The following is a 15,921-nucleotide window of genomic DNA, read 5'->3' as shown; positions in this document are numbered from 1 at the left end:
GGGACATTTAAGCGTGCAAAACCTCAAACGGTTACGGAGCACCGTGACGGGAGTTGAATTTCGGGATGCCGAATTGCCTGCCTGTGTAACGTGTCTGCAAGGAAAGCATCATCGTCAACCCTTTAGCAAAAAAGGGACGAGAGCGAGTGACGTTCTAGAACTCGTGCATTCGGATCTCTGCGGACCGATGGAGGAGATATCTTTAGGAGGCAGTAGATAATTCTTATCGTTTGCCAAAAACCAGACCGGTAAGCGGATTAAGCGACTTCGTACAGACAAGGGCACCGAATATGTGAACCGTGCCATGCGATCGTTTTTGCGTCGTTCTGGTATCAACCATGAAACAACTGTTCCCCACAACCTGGAGCAAAATGGGCTTGCGGAGCGTATGAATAGAACGGTTGTTGAGAAGGCGAGATGTTTGTTATTCGACGCCGGATTAGAACAGGCAGAAGCGACGGCAACGACAGCATACTTAATCAACCGATCACCGTGCAAAGGCATATTGGCAACACCAGAAGAAATATTTAGTGCACATAACCCAGACAGTTCGAACCTGAAAGTGTTTGGTGCGAAGGTTATGTTCCACGTTCCTAAAACAAACAGGAAGAAATGGGACTCCAAATCAGAGTCGGGTATTTTTCTTGGTTTTGCTACCCAATCGAGAGGTCTACGAGTCTACGTGCCGAGAACGAAGAAGGTGATAATCTCTCGCGATGTCGTGTTTCTGAGTAAGACACAGGCTGTACCGGAAGGAGCGGAAATAACTCCAAGTAGCAGAAGAATGATGCAGTTGAATTTCGATAAGCCGGTTGATGACGTCGTAGTACCGGATGAACAGCTGAGTTCTGGTGAGAGCGATAGCGAGTCGGATTTCGACAGTGCCGATGATTCAGACGGTGTACCTACATCGATGCCAACTGCGCTCCCTCCGCAACAAGAGGATCCACAATCTGTGGTCAGGCGCAGCGGCAGGGAGCGCCGAACTCCAGTTAAGTATCAAGATAACGATATGTTGTACAGTGATTTTACCTGCACGTATGTCGGTGTGGGTGAACCACAATCCTTTCGTGAAGCTGTTCAGTCAGACGAGAAACAATTGTGGAAACGTGCGATGGAAGACGAGTTCGAGGCGCTGTAATCAAACCGTACCTGGGAATTAGCTGATCTACCACCCGGGCGGAAAGCGTTAAAGTGCAAATGGGTCTACAAGGTGAAGGCGAATTCTGACCCAAGCCCAGAGCTTGATCCTCCTTCTGTATGCTTGATCAACAGCGATACATCGAAGAATTGCTTCAACGTTTTAACCTGGTTGAGTGCAATCCTGTGTCGACACCAGTCGAAGTAAATCAACGGTTGTCCAAAGCGATGAGTCCGACTACGAAAGAGGAGAGGGACAGAATGCAGAATGTTCCATATCGAGAATTGGTTGGCGGATTTCAGTTCTTGGCGCAATGCACTAGACCTGATATTGCATATGCAGTCAACGCTGTTAGCAGTTTTTGCCACGATCCCGGTGAAGCTCATTGGACAGCGGCGAAACACATCCTTCGGTACATAAAGGCATCGAAAGAGATGAAGTTGGTCACCAGGAAGCAACCCGAAGCAATGTTCGAAGGATTTAGCGATGCGGATTGGGGCAATGACCCTAACTCGAGACGATCTATCACCGGATATGTATTCCAGTATGGCGATGGATCAGTGTCATGGAGTTGTCGAAGACAGCCTACGGTTGCGCTGTCCACAACGGAGGCCGAGTGTATGGCTTTGTCGGCGGCATCACTAGAGGCGTTGTGATGGCGTAGGTTTCGTGCGGAGTTGACTGTGAATAAACAGGTGGTCCCAATCAATTGTGACAATCGCAGTACTGTGTGTTTGGCAGAAAAGGAAATTGGCTAATCACCCAGAAGCAAGCACATTGACGTGCGACACCATTTTGTGCGAGAACAGCTGGAGCAAAAGACGGTGTGTTTGCGGCACGTCAGTTCGAGACAGCAGAAGGCCGATTGCCTAACCAAGCCTGTACCAGTTCCCAGATTCGTCGAAGCCCAGCAATCTTTGGGATTACATCAAATTAATGATTAAGCGGGAGTGTTAGCATTTAACCATTAATTAGATGAAACACAACTAAACATGTATGTCATTTTCTCTGCGTTATACTGAATACTGATTTAGCGTGTACGCTTTCACTTGTCGTTGTCATTATATGTCATCATCAATATAACCTTTATATCCAGTCCTTAGAAGTAACCACAAGTGTTTTACATTTCTCCGTATTCCCATTACTTATTAAGCCTACGAACGTTAGGCATAATGAACTTTAGATATGTTTTGCATCAACTATCTTGGTCCAGCGATTATGCCAGCTTTCAGCATTATAGCTGATTCGCGAAACGTTGTCCAGTAGATGGACATAAACTGATGAGAAAGTGGGCGGAAATAATGAGCTAATTTTAGATGTTGGCTTTCCTCTACTGAACCGGGTTTTCTTTTCGACCAGAGGTATACGAGTAACCTTGAAGAGGATTTTGTTTAAATGAAAAAAGCAAACAGAAGGCTTTCGTATCGAGAAACTAAGCTGGCACGAATTTTGTCAAACCTTTCCTAGGATCAGGTAGATAGATCTGTCGATAGGTTTTAAGAGACCCATTCAATCCGCTCAGTTAAAAAAACAACGTGTTTCGATGCGAGGACTAGTAGAGCTACACGAGGAAAGCGAGCTAGCTAGTCGGTAAACTTAGGAATACGAATGTGCCTAAGCAGATGTTATTCCGGTGTGGGCTGTATCGTGAATTACGCCTATCGTCCATTATAGCTATCATTATTATACCTGACGTCTGTGTATGCCTTGCATCAGTAAACCTCGTATCCTGTCCTCTTAATAGACTATGTGACCAGAATTTCAGGCTTGTAGTCCTGCATCCCTAGCATTGAGCTCCATTAATTATATGAAATTCCGTGTCGTCGAGGGTGCAGAATTACAGCTAGAATTACAAATGCTATAATGAAATTACAGGGTGGCAACTCAATCTGTGATTTCAAATTCGTGGTTTTTCCCCGGTTTTCCTGGTTGATTTTTAAAAAGTTCCTGGCTTTTGAATATAACACAAAATTAGCATCAAGAATAGAAAAATACAAGTTTTTTGTGTTGAATATTATGCTGGAAAGTTTGCCGGGTTATCTATTCCCTTTTACTTTTTTTTCTAGAGTAAAAATAAAAATTTATATCTGCTACACTGACTAGGATTGAAACCGGCGGTCAGTCTTCTCTTGCAGAATTTTCTCGTGAAAATGCGTCGGCTGCTTCAGCTAAAGGTAAACATTATGAGAAAAATCTGCGAAAGAAGCAAAATAGAGACAAATCGGACAAGATACTTTTTCTCGTCCGGGTCTGTCTTTAACAGACCTGCGGTTCCAAGTTAGGATGGAAAGCGGTCATTTTACGGCATCTTTGAAAGATGCGAGATTTTGGGCAGTATGGCTGAACTCTTTTGCAATTCCGCGTGACGGGTTAAACGCTTTGCTACGTCATCCCCTCGGGGGTGCTAAGTTTCCCAACTTAGTTAAAAGCTTTATGCTCTTGTCGAAGACGACCAGTATCCCTTCGGGATTAGAGATGCTTTAACGGTTTCACCGGTATTATCAGGCTCTTCCAATACCGAATTACCGGTTTTTTCACAATCAAAAACCGGTATTTTCTTGCATGATTAAATAACAAATCAAGAAGCTTAAATCGCTGAAAGTATAGGGCAAACTTAATTTCATGATTGATAGTTCTCCCAGTTGGTCTAATAAGCCAATCGTCGTGTGTTCGAATCCCGACTGGGAGAAGCTGTTAGAGTCAATAGGATCGTAGCGACTGGCCCTGCAATTGTCCTGCACTCTAAAAGCTGGCTGCGAGATCTGTCGTATAAAAACAGAAGGTCAAGTTTCGATAACGGAATGTAGCAGCTAGGCTTTGCTTTGCTTTTTTTAGTTCTAAAAATAATAACTCAATTATGTAATTTTTTTCAAAGAGAAACGCCTGAAATACCTCACCGTTGTCGGCATAGAGCCGCAGTGCCTCGTGCTTTTTAAGCAGTTGTCTCCTTTCAACTCAGTCCACTCCATGGGTCACTCATCGCTAATTTCCCAGTAGTCACAAGTCGCTTTTGATCTGGTCGAGCAATCTAGCAAGTCGGTGGGTTGTTTAAAAGAACCGCTTTTGTCGCACTGTCATTCGGCATCCTTATGACATGTCCAACCCACCGTAGCCTACTGACTTTAGCCAGATATACGTTTGCAATCTTTCCAAGAAGTGTATGTAGCTCGTGAGTCATAAAACGTTCCCACTCTCCGCTTTCAGTTTGTGCTCCGCCGAATATCATCCGCAGCATCTTCCGGTCAAACACGACAAGAACGTGTATTTCCACTGTGAGCGACGTCACAGCTTCAAGTCTGTAAAGAACTACCGGTTAAATAAGGGTTTTGTACATTGTCAGCGTCTACAGCGGTGTATGCTTCTTGATCGTAGCGTTTTGCGAAGGGCAAAGCAGGTCCGATTTCCTGCTCGAATGCACCAATTTATTAAGAATATTGTGCAACAACAAAAAAAAATGTGCGATATACAGTGAAGCTGTTCAGAAAATTTTTAGTGAAAATTGACAGAGTACTCTAGAGAAATGTCAGAACACACCACGAAAGAAGGATTCGTTCGGGTGCTAATACAAACTGGAATAGAAATAACTTTCTGATTAGTTAGAATAGCCTATTGACAGGGCTGAGCCAATTCTACGGGCTCCAATCATCGCTTCGAACGTCTCTGCCTGATCTAAAAAGTAAATATACGCTGTACTAGTTATGCGATGAGTAATTCATGAAGAATGAAGAAACCGTTGCATTACCAGAATCAGTCCAGGCAGCTGTCGAATTGCTGTACCGGAAAAATTGCAAACTCTACGACTCTAGAGCAGCTTTTGGAACACCTCTCAGGTATCGCACAACTGCTGTTCGATTTACTGTATTGGTAGAATTTCAGAGAAAGTTCATATATTTAAATTTATTCGTTCAATAATTAACCGCCCTATTCGTGATTTAAAAAGAAATGACTTTGTAATATTCTTCAAGACATCAAGGATGTTTTGCAAGTAAAATTCTGTAAGGTACTTCCTTTTCCCGAGGACACTGAATGAAAATTCTTTTCCTCCGCAAATTTTTTCATTAGAATTTATTCATTAACATTTGTTCTGGTTTAAGAGATGATATGATAAATTCTCTTCGCGTTCTAAAACTTAATTTTTTTAAAGAACTAGTCAATTGGTTATGCCTAAAGAAATTGAGTACCATTGCTTATGGAAAGATCTTCTTCAAATCATATAATTTTTAAATGTAGTTTTCAACTATTAACTTTTATCGGTATTCATCAATACCGAAAAATCAGTTTTCGAAATAAAGTATTGGCATCTCTATACGGGAGTACAGGTTTTCTTTTATTTAACCTTCCGTTACTCGCGCCAACTTTTGTAATACGGATACTCGCGCGTTGTATTTTGTACAACACTTTTTACCTCGGAATATCTCGGAATCCTGGTTATATAGAAAGTCACTGTCTTCAGCAAAGTTAATCAGTAGGTTAAGACCTATCGTTTGGGGGATAAAATTTCATAAGTTTGTCACCAGGTGGCGCCAAAACCCGCTGTAAATTGTACATCTTACAATTGCGGTCATATACAAGTTGCTGCATTCGGAAAGATCCTTTTATCGTTCCTAAATGATGTAGCATTCTATTGATTAATTTTTTTCTAGTAGTTATCATGTTTTCTTAGATATTTTTCACATAAATCATCTCATCACATGATACCATTTCTGCAGTTGGCAGAAAGTAGGGCATCTGCGGTTAGAAAGTATGTGACGTTTTGGTTTACTTGGGCAGGATGTTTAGAAAGTTTTTTTTTTTTGATACATAGTGTGAAAATTGGATACGTCCGTTCATCAGCCTACCATTTTTGGCCCACTAAAACATTTTCTGAAACAGGATCATACAAATAAACAGATTCCGTAGATAGAACACATTCAGAAAACTAGCCTAGTGTATGGGCGCCGTGAAGTCACGAAATCTTGAACTTTTGAACACCTGCGGAATGACCATCAACTGCTGAATAACTTTGCTGTATACAGAAACCATTTTCCCTTTTGAAGAAATAAGAGAAAATTCCAGTACGGACCAAGTGCGGTACCCCTCACACGCCGCTTACATCGTTTCTGTGATTTCGGTTTATGCTCATCTTTTTTGCTAAACAGTTTAAAGCGTTAATGTATTAAATAATTATGTCATTTTGTTCATAATAAGTTTATTGAAGAATACATTTTGGTTTGACATCGATCTGTTACTTTAAAACAAAATGGCATCCAAAAATCTACAAGTGTTGTACAAAATACAACAGCGCGAGTAACGGAAGGTTAAAGTTTGACACTTATATTTATATGGTTTGTCATGTCCCAAAATTATCAGAGCAATAGATTTTACTGGTACTGATTTCACGAAAATGACTGTAACTTGGTCGTTTCTCGACAGATTTCCACTCTAAATAAAGTCTAGGTTTGTGATAAAATATGAATACTATTAAATTTTCATTACAGAAGAAGATACAAGCGATGAAAAAAATTAGTTTTTGATATACCTCCGCCCGTCCCGGAATATCTCCGGTTTCCACTGGCTACTGTCAATTATAAAACATTTTAGAATTTCCCGTCAAATGCAACTGGTTTCATCTAAAAATGTCTTATTTTGTAGAAGTTAGGGTCGTTTGAATTTCGTCAAAATTTGGCCTATCCCGATCATTTTGTCTAACCCCTGTATGTGTTCGAATAATACTGAAGAAGAAAAACCTAAGAACAGTGAAAGTATAGAGCTCAAGGATGAGATTTAACTCAAGACCAGCCGAGTTCCTCTCAACCGTCTGCGCTCCCTTCACCCTCCCATCTAACTCGAGAATGTTTGCAACCTACTACAAGGCGCAGCGAGAGGGAGCGTCGCACAGTGGGACCACTCTGGAAAAAGGCGGTCAAAAGTCTTTTCTTGTTTTTCCTGACGTTTTCGAGCTTAGGCGTCTTAGGAGAAGTTTCATAAAAAATTATTCTGCATCTAATGACATTTTCATATAATTAGATATTAAGGGGATAACAAACTTTTAAAAAAATAATTTTTTACAGCTAATTTTTTATAACTAAACAGCATGTTCATGTGCTCGGCAAAGTTGTAGAACTTTGAATTTCAATAAACTTTGCTGAAGATACTAAGTATCTGCATCATATCGTTTGCGAGATATAATTGACTATTTGTCGTGACCCCCTGAACTTTTTGTACTTAAAATCTCATCTGACTGGTTCGACATGTTCTACAAACTTTTGGATACTATCAAAATAGGTAACTTTCTAGACGGTGTAAATATCATTTGTTGCTTTATTTGCTTTGAAAATTGATTTGAAGCATAAATTTTACCGTTTTACAAGTAATTTTTTCCGTAAATAGGCACCTACTGGCAGCTAAAGTTAGCATCGCTTGAACCGCCATAGAATATAGTATTAGTGTGCCAAAAATCACGGCCGGGTCTTAGCGGGCATTTACCATTTACATCTAGTTTCTAAAAAAAGTTAATTTTTTCAAATTTGTTATCCCTTTAGTATCTAATCATATGAAAATGTCAACAGATGCAGAATACTTTTCTAAGAAACTTCTCCGAAGACACCTAAGCTCGAAAAAGTCAGGAAAAGCGAAAAAAGACTTTTGACTGCCTTTTTCCAGAATGGTCCCACTGTGCGATGGGCTTTTCTACCTACTAATTAATAGGGGAAATGTGTATAATGTGCCCCCCCCCCCCCCCCTGGTCTTACTCAATCAGGAATCAACAGTTTTCTGCACCTTCTCAGTAGTCAAAAGCAGCACAAGAGCGGTGTCGTCAGAATTTACCGCATTTGCTAAGTTCTGTCCTCTGGATGATGTGTTTTCACTGTTTTCTGGAACTGATCATTATTAGAATATTTGTATATTCAATTTTGGTTTCCCTCCTGATCCCCCAGACTATAATCAAACAAAATAATTGTTTCAGTTTCAGGGTATTTGGTACCTATTTGGGTATTTGGGTATTTGGCTGTACAAACTCTTATGGATGACGTTAAGCGCAAGTGTCGAGTATTCTACAAAAATACCTCTAATAATTGATCCAATTAATGAAAATTTAACTTGATGCATGTATAAAACTGTCCTGAAAATTTGGTTTTGATTCGATGAATACAAGAGTGCATTGATAGTAGTTTAACTATGTTGTAATAATTTCGTGCTCGCCGAGAAAGTGTGAATGTGAATGCATTTCAAAACTAATTCTACCGAGTTTAATTCCATTAAAATGAATTTTTCCACGATTGTTTACTTATTTGATACAAAAGATATTTTAGTCTGATAAATCGTTCACGAGAAGTGATTGATGGTTTTTGATTTTTTATACGCATTTTTGAAAAAGAGCAGCGACTTAAATAGCAATCTGACAGTATGAAATGATTGTAATTAAATATAAAAATACCATTTACAGTCAAGGGTACTTCCGCAATAAGCTTTTACATATCTTTTTCGCATTAGATAATAAAAGCAGCAATCAGAACTCAACGAAACGGGCGAGCAATAAAATCGGAATTTTTTTTCAAACCCGCTCATCCCGCTATTGAATTTGGCGAAGCTCCGTGCAATTCTGCAAGTTAGATACGCAATCAAAGCACAAACAAATGTCAATTTCGCTAGAACTACATTCGTACGGCTTCGTACCACTACTCGTCCCTCCAAACGCTTCTTCTGTGGAGGTGTTTTACCAATAACTGAGCTAAGCTAGGGATACTTAATTCCCGTTTATGTGGTGATAATCGAGGCGAGCGAGCGAGTGATGATGATGATGATGATGCGGTGGGACACACGCAGCAAGCCATGATTGTTTTCCAATAAGCTAGATGTTTACACTAATTATTATTGTTATTGCAACAATGCACTCAGTTTTATCTACTCGTGAAGTCACCAAGCAGTGTTAGTTAGTTGCGTCTGTAAAGCTAGATGTAGATTTCTAATTAGGTTTTGTTTTTCTCCCGAAGCGAAATCGTGTTTGTTGAGCATTTTGTTTCGCAGTTAATTAGATTATTATGTTTCCATGTGTCGTACACGTACAGTTTGGCTAGCCAACAAAAAAAAATCCTGCCATTTGGGTGATGAAATATGACGCCAATTAAACGCCAGCCCCCCCTTGCTTAATCGTTCGTATTTCAACGCATAATTTGACGACAATTCGGTTGACATTTACGGGCCATTTAAAATCAGTGTGGCATTAAAAGCGTGAAACAAGCCAGAACCCATCGAGCCGAAATGCTAGCAACAACCTGCTAATAACAGTGAAAAATAGTGCTAATTTAAAAACTCTAGAAAGGATTCCCTCCCGTTCCGGTGTTAGCTTAGCAGAACGATGCTAATCAAAGTGTTTACCAAATAATCAGCTCGACGCACCTGTCAGTTGGTTGTATTGAAGTACTGACAGCGACGCAGCAGGAAAAACTTTTTTCACAGCCTGCCTCGCTGGTCCAATTAGTCCGACGTCGTCGTTTGTTCAGCGTCATTATAATCAAAGCCTCCTACAGTCTACAGTCAGTCAGTCAGTCAGTCCCCGTCCCCGGTCGACTGGGCTGAGGCACGCCATACACGGCCAATAAAAATGATGGCAAAAGCATGTATATTCCAGTCCAAACAGCATGCTTTCAGTATTTATTCGCCGTATTAAGGAAAATAAATATGTTCTCACTTCCACAAAAACTCCTCGCTGCTGTTCCGGCAGTCCTTATGTTAGCATTTCGGCTAGAATGAGCCATCAGTTCGCACAACACACCGCGCACCGTAAGTGTGCGCGCGTGTGTGTGTTTGTGTGTTTTCCTAAGAATTTCCCGAAAGCATTTTTTTTTGGCCTGCGTGAGTAAATATATGGCACTTTTGGCGAATTTCCCGCGCGTGCTGCTCGCACTGGCTACCCGCCTGCAGCTTCCCACACTGGCCGCATCTGCGATGCCTGCTCTGCTGTTTGCGAAGTGATTAATAAATTTTGCTCAACCTACGCTCACCTTCATTCGATTGAAGCACGGAAAGTGTTTGTAAATATATGCAGTGTGGCTGTTGAAAGAAGCGAGTGAGTGTTCCTCTCGAAGCGAACCAAGCTACAACTAGAGAGTAATGAGTATATATGATTTGAAAAGTAAGTAGAAAATACACCTAGATAGTTTAGTAGACAATACACATAGAAAGAGAGCGAATTCAAATGCGATCAAAAATAGCTAAAATACCAGTAAAGTTCAAAGCCACTAGTGAAAGAATTCAGTTTAAGATGAATGGTTTAATTTAGGCTTGCTTGGTTTAGATTTGTTTTTCTCTGTGTGAAGTTTTGTTTATCTGTTTCGAGTTTTGAGAGATTAGATACGAAAGTCGAACGAAATAAAACACCAACACAAAAGTAAGAAAAGACCAAACGAAAATAGTATTTTTTTTCCTAATACCAAACATAGCAACATAGTCAGTGATCGATTATTACCTGTACACTTAAGCCCCTGGTGGATTAAACCGTACAATAGCGAACCGCAATGGTCGCAAAACGTAGGACTAGAGTAAGTCCACTCTTTAAATTCGTGCTTGGTACGAGTGTCCTTCAGTTACACCGGGTGTGACAACATATAATACAATCGAATAAATTAATAACAGTGTACTTCTGGATAAGGGATAGTTACAACTAAACGTGTAAGTTAAAGGCTAAAAGGGAAACAAGGTTACTTAGATCAAAAATATCACTAAAAGGTAAACTCAAAGTCTGTCGAAAAAAACACGCCTTCTAACAAAACAAAATGTAAACATCAAATATGAAATCTGTAGGTGACCGAGTGTCTTTTATCAATATTTTGAACGGGGAGAAAATGATTGATGAGTTCTATTCTAGGCACTAACGCAAAGTATCGGCAAATTTGCTCAACTGATTCATTCGTTTTTTTTCTCTCTCTCGAGGAAACTAGTAATAGTTGACAAACACAGTTCATTTTAACATACGCAATAAAATGCTTTCACTAGTCTATTCTAGAAAATGCTTTCACGGGAGTCAAGTAATTAATTATAACTAGAGCTCAAAGAATACACACCATTCAAAGCCGTATAAAACTGATTTAAACTGAGTTTGAAAAAATATACGTAGCCGACTGTATAAGTAACTTCGAAACGAATAGCAAAAAACTTTAACTTTTTTTTTCGCTGTTTCTTTTAATTCTACTGAACAATAAATTAAACGCATGCATGTTGTTGTGTAAATTTCCCGTACGGTTTCATATCATTCATTGAAGCTGCTCGATTTCCGAACGCAAAAACCAAAAAAAGCAGCTATAACAATTAACTCAAAACAGCCCTGACCCCAGCGGGTTATTTTTTGTTTTCAACCTTTTTTCGTTTCTATTTGTTAACCTGTGTCCTGTCTTGAATGAAGAAAAAAAAGCACGTTTCAAAAAATCGGAACATCATCATCGCAAACAACACAAAAACGCCCCGCCTCGAATAATGCTAGGTTATGAATGCTGGACTAAGATTTCCTATTTGTGTTTTCGTTTATGTTTAGATTTTTTTTCTCTCTGATCTCTGAGTCTTCTGAGTGGAAAATATAAAGGTTTTTTTGTTACTTGTTTGTTAGAGGATAATATATAGCGACTCATACATATATGTAAGTGTGGGAAAAGTTCGGGAAAAATCGAAAACCGGGCCAACTTACGTCTGAATCTGCTCCCTTATCCGCACCCGGACACTTGAAGGTCACGTACTCGTGGCAGCGCTTGTGGACGACGAAGGAGCAAACTGCAATGAGAGAAAAAGATAAATATTAGACAAAATGCTAAAAAAGTTCTGTTTTCTGTTTTCTGTTTTCTGTTTTCTGTTTTCTGTTTTCTGTTTTCTGTTTTCTGTTTTCTGTTTTCTGTTTTCTGTTTTCTGTTTTCTGTTTTCTGTTTTCTGTTTTCTGTTTTCTGTTTTCTGTTTTCTGTTTTCTGTTTTCTGTTTTCTGTTTTCTGTTTTCTGTTTTCTGTTTTCTGTTTTCTGTTTTCTGTTTTCTGTTTTCTGTTTTCTGTTTTCTGTTTTCTGTTTTCTGTTTTCTGTTTTCTGTTTTCTGTTTTCTGTTTTCTGTTTTCTGTTTTCACTTTCTTCTTCCTTCTTCCTTCTTTCTTCTTCCTTCTTCCTTCTTCCTTCTTCCTTCTTCCTTCTTCCTTCTTCCTTCTTCCTTCTTCCTTCTTCCTTCTTCCTTCTTCCTTCTTCCTTCTTCCTTCTTCCTTCTTCCTTCTTCCTTCTTCCTTCTTCCTTCTTCCTTCTTCCTTCTTCCTTCTTCCTTCTTCCTTCTTCCTTCTTCCTTCTTCCTTCTTCCTTCTTCCTTCTTCCTTCTTCCTTCTTCCTTCTTCCTTCTTCCTTCTTCCTTCTTCCTTCTTCCTTCTTCCTTCTTCCTTCTTCCTTCTTCTTTCTTCCTTCTTCTTTCTTTCTGCTTCCTTCTTCGTTCTGTTTGTTTTACGTTTTCAAATTTTTCGCTTCTCGTTTCTACTGCTTTCTGCGTTTTAGTTTCCTTCTTTTCTATCTCGTTTTTTTGCTGCGTTTTTAACCTTTTCTGTCCAGTTGTTGTTCCTCGTTTTCATTATCGTTTTTCCTTCCATTCTCTCTTTTCTTTGTTTTTCGCTTCCCTCCCTGTTCTCTTTCCTTTCATTCTCCCGCTTTCTTTTTTTTCTTTTTTACGTCTCGCTTTCCCTCTCGTTGTGTCACGATTTTCTTTCGTTTTCCCTTTATTCATGTGAATTTTTCCTGTTTTTCGCTCCCGCACAGAGAAAACACAGGAAATGTTGAAAAAGGGAGAGAAACAGAGGTGAAAAGAGTCAAAAACTGACAAGACTGCATTGAAAAAAAAAATAAAAATGAAAGAAAAATGGTGCAAAATGGAGAAAAATTGAGAGAAAAGACTAAAAAATCATAGAGAAAACAAAGAAAAGAGAAAAGGAAATAAGGATGAATTAAACAGATAAAAAAGAAAGAAAACAAAGAAGAAATACAAGTGCAAGATAGTGGAGAAACGAGAACAAAAAAAGGAAATCGATAAAATAGAAAGATAACAAATGTAAACGGAAGACAAAATGGGTAAAATGGCGAAGAAAACTACAAAAAAGGGACCGAATACACGTAAAAAGTCGTAACGGAACAAAAAATGACAAAAAACGGAACAGAAAAAGGAGGAAAAGTGGCACAAAAGAAGAAAAACGGAACAGAGTAATACCAAGCCTTAGAAAGAGGGCGAACAATAGGACGGGAAAAGAAGAGAAGACGAAGAAAGAGAAAACATTAGCAAAATAGAAACAGTTAACGAGAGAAAATCATGGAAATAGGAATAAAAACACCAGAAGGGAAAACAAAAATAACGAGAAAAAATACAAGAATTCAATAGAGAAAATGGAGTAACACAAGATAAGAAAAACCAGGAGACAAATGAGGCAAACTGGAGAAAAAAGAAAAACAGAAGGAAATGAAACAGAATAAAGGCAACAGAAATAACGAGAAAATGATACAAAAGAGGACAAATAAAACAGAATCGGAACCGAACGGAAAGGAGCACGACGGAAACATGACAAAAACAGGATAGAAAAGTAGGAAAACGCAAAAGAGAGAAAAAGAATAAAAACTGTCATGACAAAAAGGAATACGACAGCAAAAACGTGACAGACTGGAAGAGAAAACGTGACAGACTGAGACACAAAAAAAAGAAAAAAGTGGATGAGAAGAAAACAGGGGAGAAACAAAGAAAAAGAGAAGTAAGAATCGACAAGACTTAATGGACCTAGATAAAAAACAAAGGAAAAGAAAAGAAAATGAGAGAAAAGAGAACGAAAAACCATAAAGAAAACGAAGAAAAAGATGAAGAAATGAGGACAAACTGAGAAAAAACAAGAAAAAACAAATAGAAAAGAAGGAAAACGAAACGAAGGAAAAGAAAATGGAGAGAGAAAAAATGAAACGCACTTCTTCTCTGCTGTTCTTTCTTCTCTCCGCTTCGTTCTTTTCTCTATTTTTCTTTTCTTCTTTCTTCTCTCCTGTTCTTTCTTCCCCCTGTCTTCTCTCTTCTCATTTTCCTCTCTTCCTTTTTTCTTCCCAATTCCTTCTTTTTTCCCTGTTTTTTCTATTCTCCTTATTCCTCTCCCCTTTTCATCCCTCTTCCCTCTTTCTTCTTCCATCTCCCTTATTCCTTCCGTCTTTCTGTCCTTCTTTCTTTTGTTTTTTTTCTTTCTTTCTTCTTCCTTTTTTCTTTCCTTTTATTCCTTTTGTTACTAGTTATTCTTTACTTTTGAATTTCTATTTCACATTTCATATTTATATCTTATTCTTTATATCTCGTATTGGTTTTTCTACGATTTTCATTTTGCAATTTCTCTTTTTCTTTTTTTTTCATTCTCATTTGTATAAAGAAAGAAATTATTTTTATTTTCCGTTTTGAATTCCGTTTTGAATGTTTGAATGTTTGAATCACCTTTTGTCCCTTGTAATCAAAGGTTGGTTGATTTGTTTGAACAGTTTGTAGTTTTCTGTGTTACTATCTTCATTTCAGGCATCTTCGGACGCGAGTGGCTTTGCTCTTTTTCTCTTTGATTCATTTTTTCATTTTAAAGAGTCAAAAAAGGGACTCTTTTTCCATCTAATATTTTCAGTTTTTCTCATTGTTTACCATTTTCCTCCTATTTCTCTTTCTTAGTACTCCTTTTGTATCCTTTTTTCATCTTATATTTTATTCTTCGTCCTTTTTCCTTTGTGCTTAGTTCTTAGTCCTTAGTCCTTTGTCCTTTGTCTTTTGTCTTTTGTCCTTTGTCCTTTGTCCTTTGTCCTTTGTCCTTTGTCCTTTGTCCTTTGTCCTTTGTCCTTTGTCCTTTGTCCTTTGTCCTTTGTCCTTTGTCCTTTGTCCTTTGTCCTTTGTCCTTTGTCCTTTGTCCTTTGTCCTTTGTCCTTTGTCCTTTGTCCTTTGTCCTTTGTCCTTTGTCCTTTGTCCTTTGTCCTTTGTCCTTTGTCCTTTGTCCTTTGTCCTTTGTCCTTTGTGTTTGTCAATTCGATCTTCAATTTTCAATTTTCAATTTTCAATTTTCAATTTTCAATTTTCAATTTTCAATTTTCAATTTTCAATTTTCAATTTTCAATTTTCAATTTTCAATTTTCAATTTTCAATTTTCAATTTTCAATTTTCAATTTTCAATTTTGATTTTTGAATTTTGATTTTTGAATTTTGAATTTTGAATTTTGAATTTTGAATTTTGAATTTTGAATTTTGAGTTTTGAATTTTGAATTTTGAATTTTGAATTTTGAATTTTGAATTTTGACTTTTGAATTTTGAATTTTGACTTTTGACTTTTGACTTTTGACTTTTGACTTTTGACTTTTGACTTTTGAATTTTGAATTTTGAATTTTGACTTTAGACTTTTGACTTTTGACTTTTGACTTTTGAATTTTGAATTTTGACTTTTGACTTTTGACTTTTGACTTTTGAATTTTGAATTTTGACTTTTGACTTTTGACTTTTGACTTTTGACTTTTGACTTTTGACTTTTGACTTTTGACTTTTGACTTTTGACTTTTGACTTTTGACTTTTGACTTTTGACTTTTGACTTTTGACTTTTGACTTTTGACTTTTGACTTTTGACTTTTGACTTTTGACTTTTGACTTTTGACTTTTGACTTTTGACTTTTGACTTTTGACTTTTGACTTTTGACTTTTGACTTTTGACTTTTGACTTTTGACTTTTGACTTTTGACTTTTGACTTTTGACTTTTGACTTTTGACTTTTGACTTTTGACTTTTGACTTTTGACTTTTGACTTTTG

At 38.0% G+C, this 15,921-nt stretch overlaps 1 protein-coding gene across 7 annotated transcripts in view; it reads right to left on the bottom strand.

Annotated features, from left to right (window-relative positions):
• Positions 1-15,921, bottom strand: part of LOC128738468 (protein kinase C, brain isozyme) — a 212,907-nt gene that overhangs the window by 75,047 nt on the left and 121,939 nt on the right. For 6 of the 7 annotated variants that reach the window (XM_053833640.1, XM_053833638.1, XM_053833637.1 and 3 more), the window contains exons 4-5: positions 11,802-11,884; positions 10,590-10,701 (exon numbers count right to left, since the gene is read on the bottom strand). In XM_053833640.1, the coding sequence (XP_053689615.1) occupies positions 10,590-10,701; positions 11,802-11,884 (195 nt within the window). The remainder of the gene's footprint in view (positions 1-10,589; positions 10,702-11,801; positions 11,885-15,921) is intronic. The other variant, XM_053833644.1, reaches the window with a different exon arrangement.

The sequence above is a fragment of the Sabethes cyaneus genome, chromosome 2 (genome assembly GCF_943734655.1).
Source record: "Sabethes cyaneus chromosome 2, idSabCyanKW18_F2, whole genome shotgun sequence".
NCBI lineage: Eukaryota > Metazoa > Arthropoda > Insecta > Diptera > Culicidae > Sabethes > Sabethes cyaneus.
The sequence above is the reverse complement of the archived record's forward strand: the minus strand, read 5'-3'. Positions and strand labels throughout refer to the sequence as shown.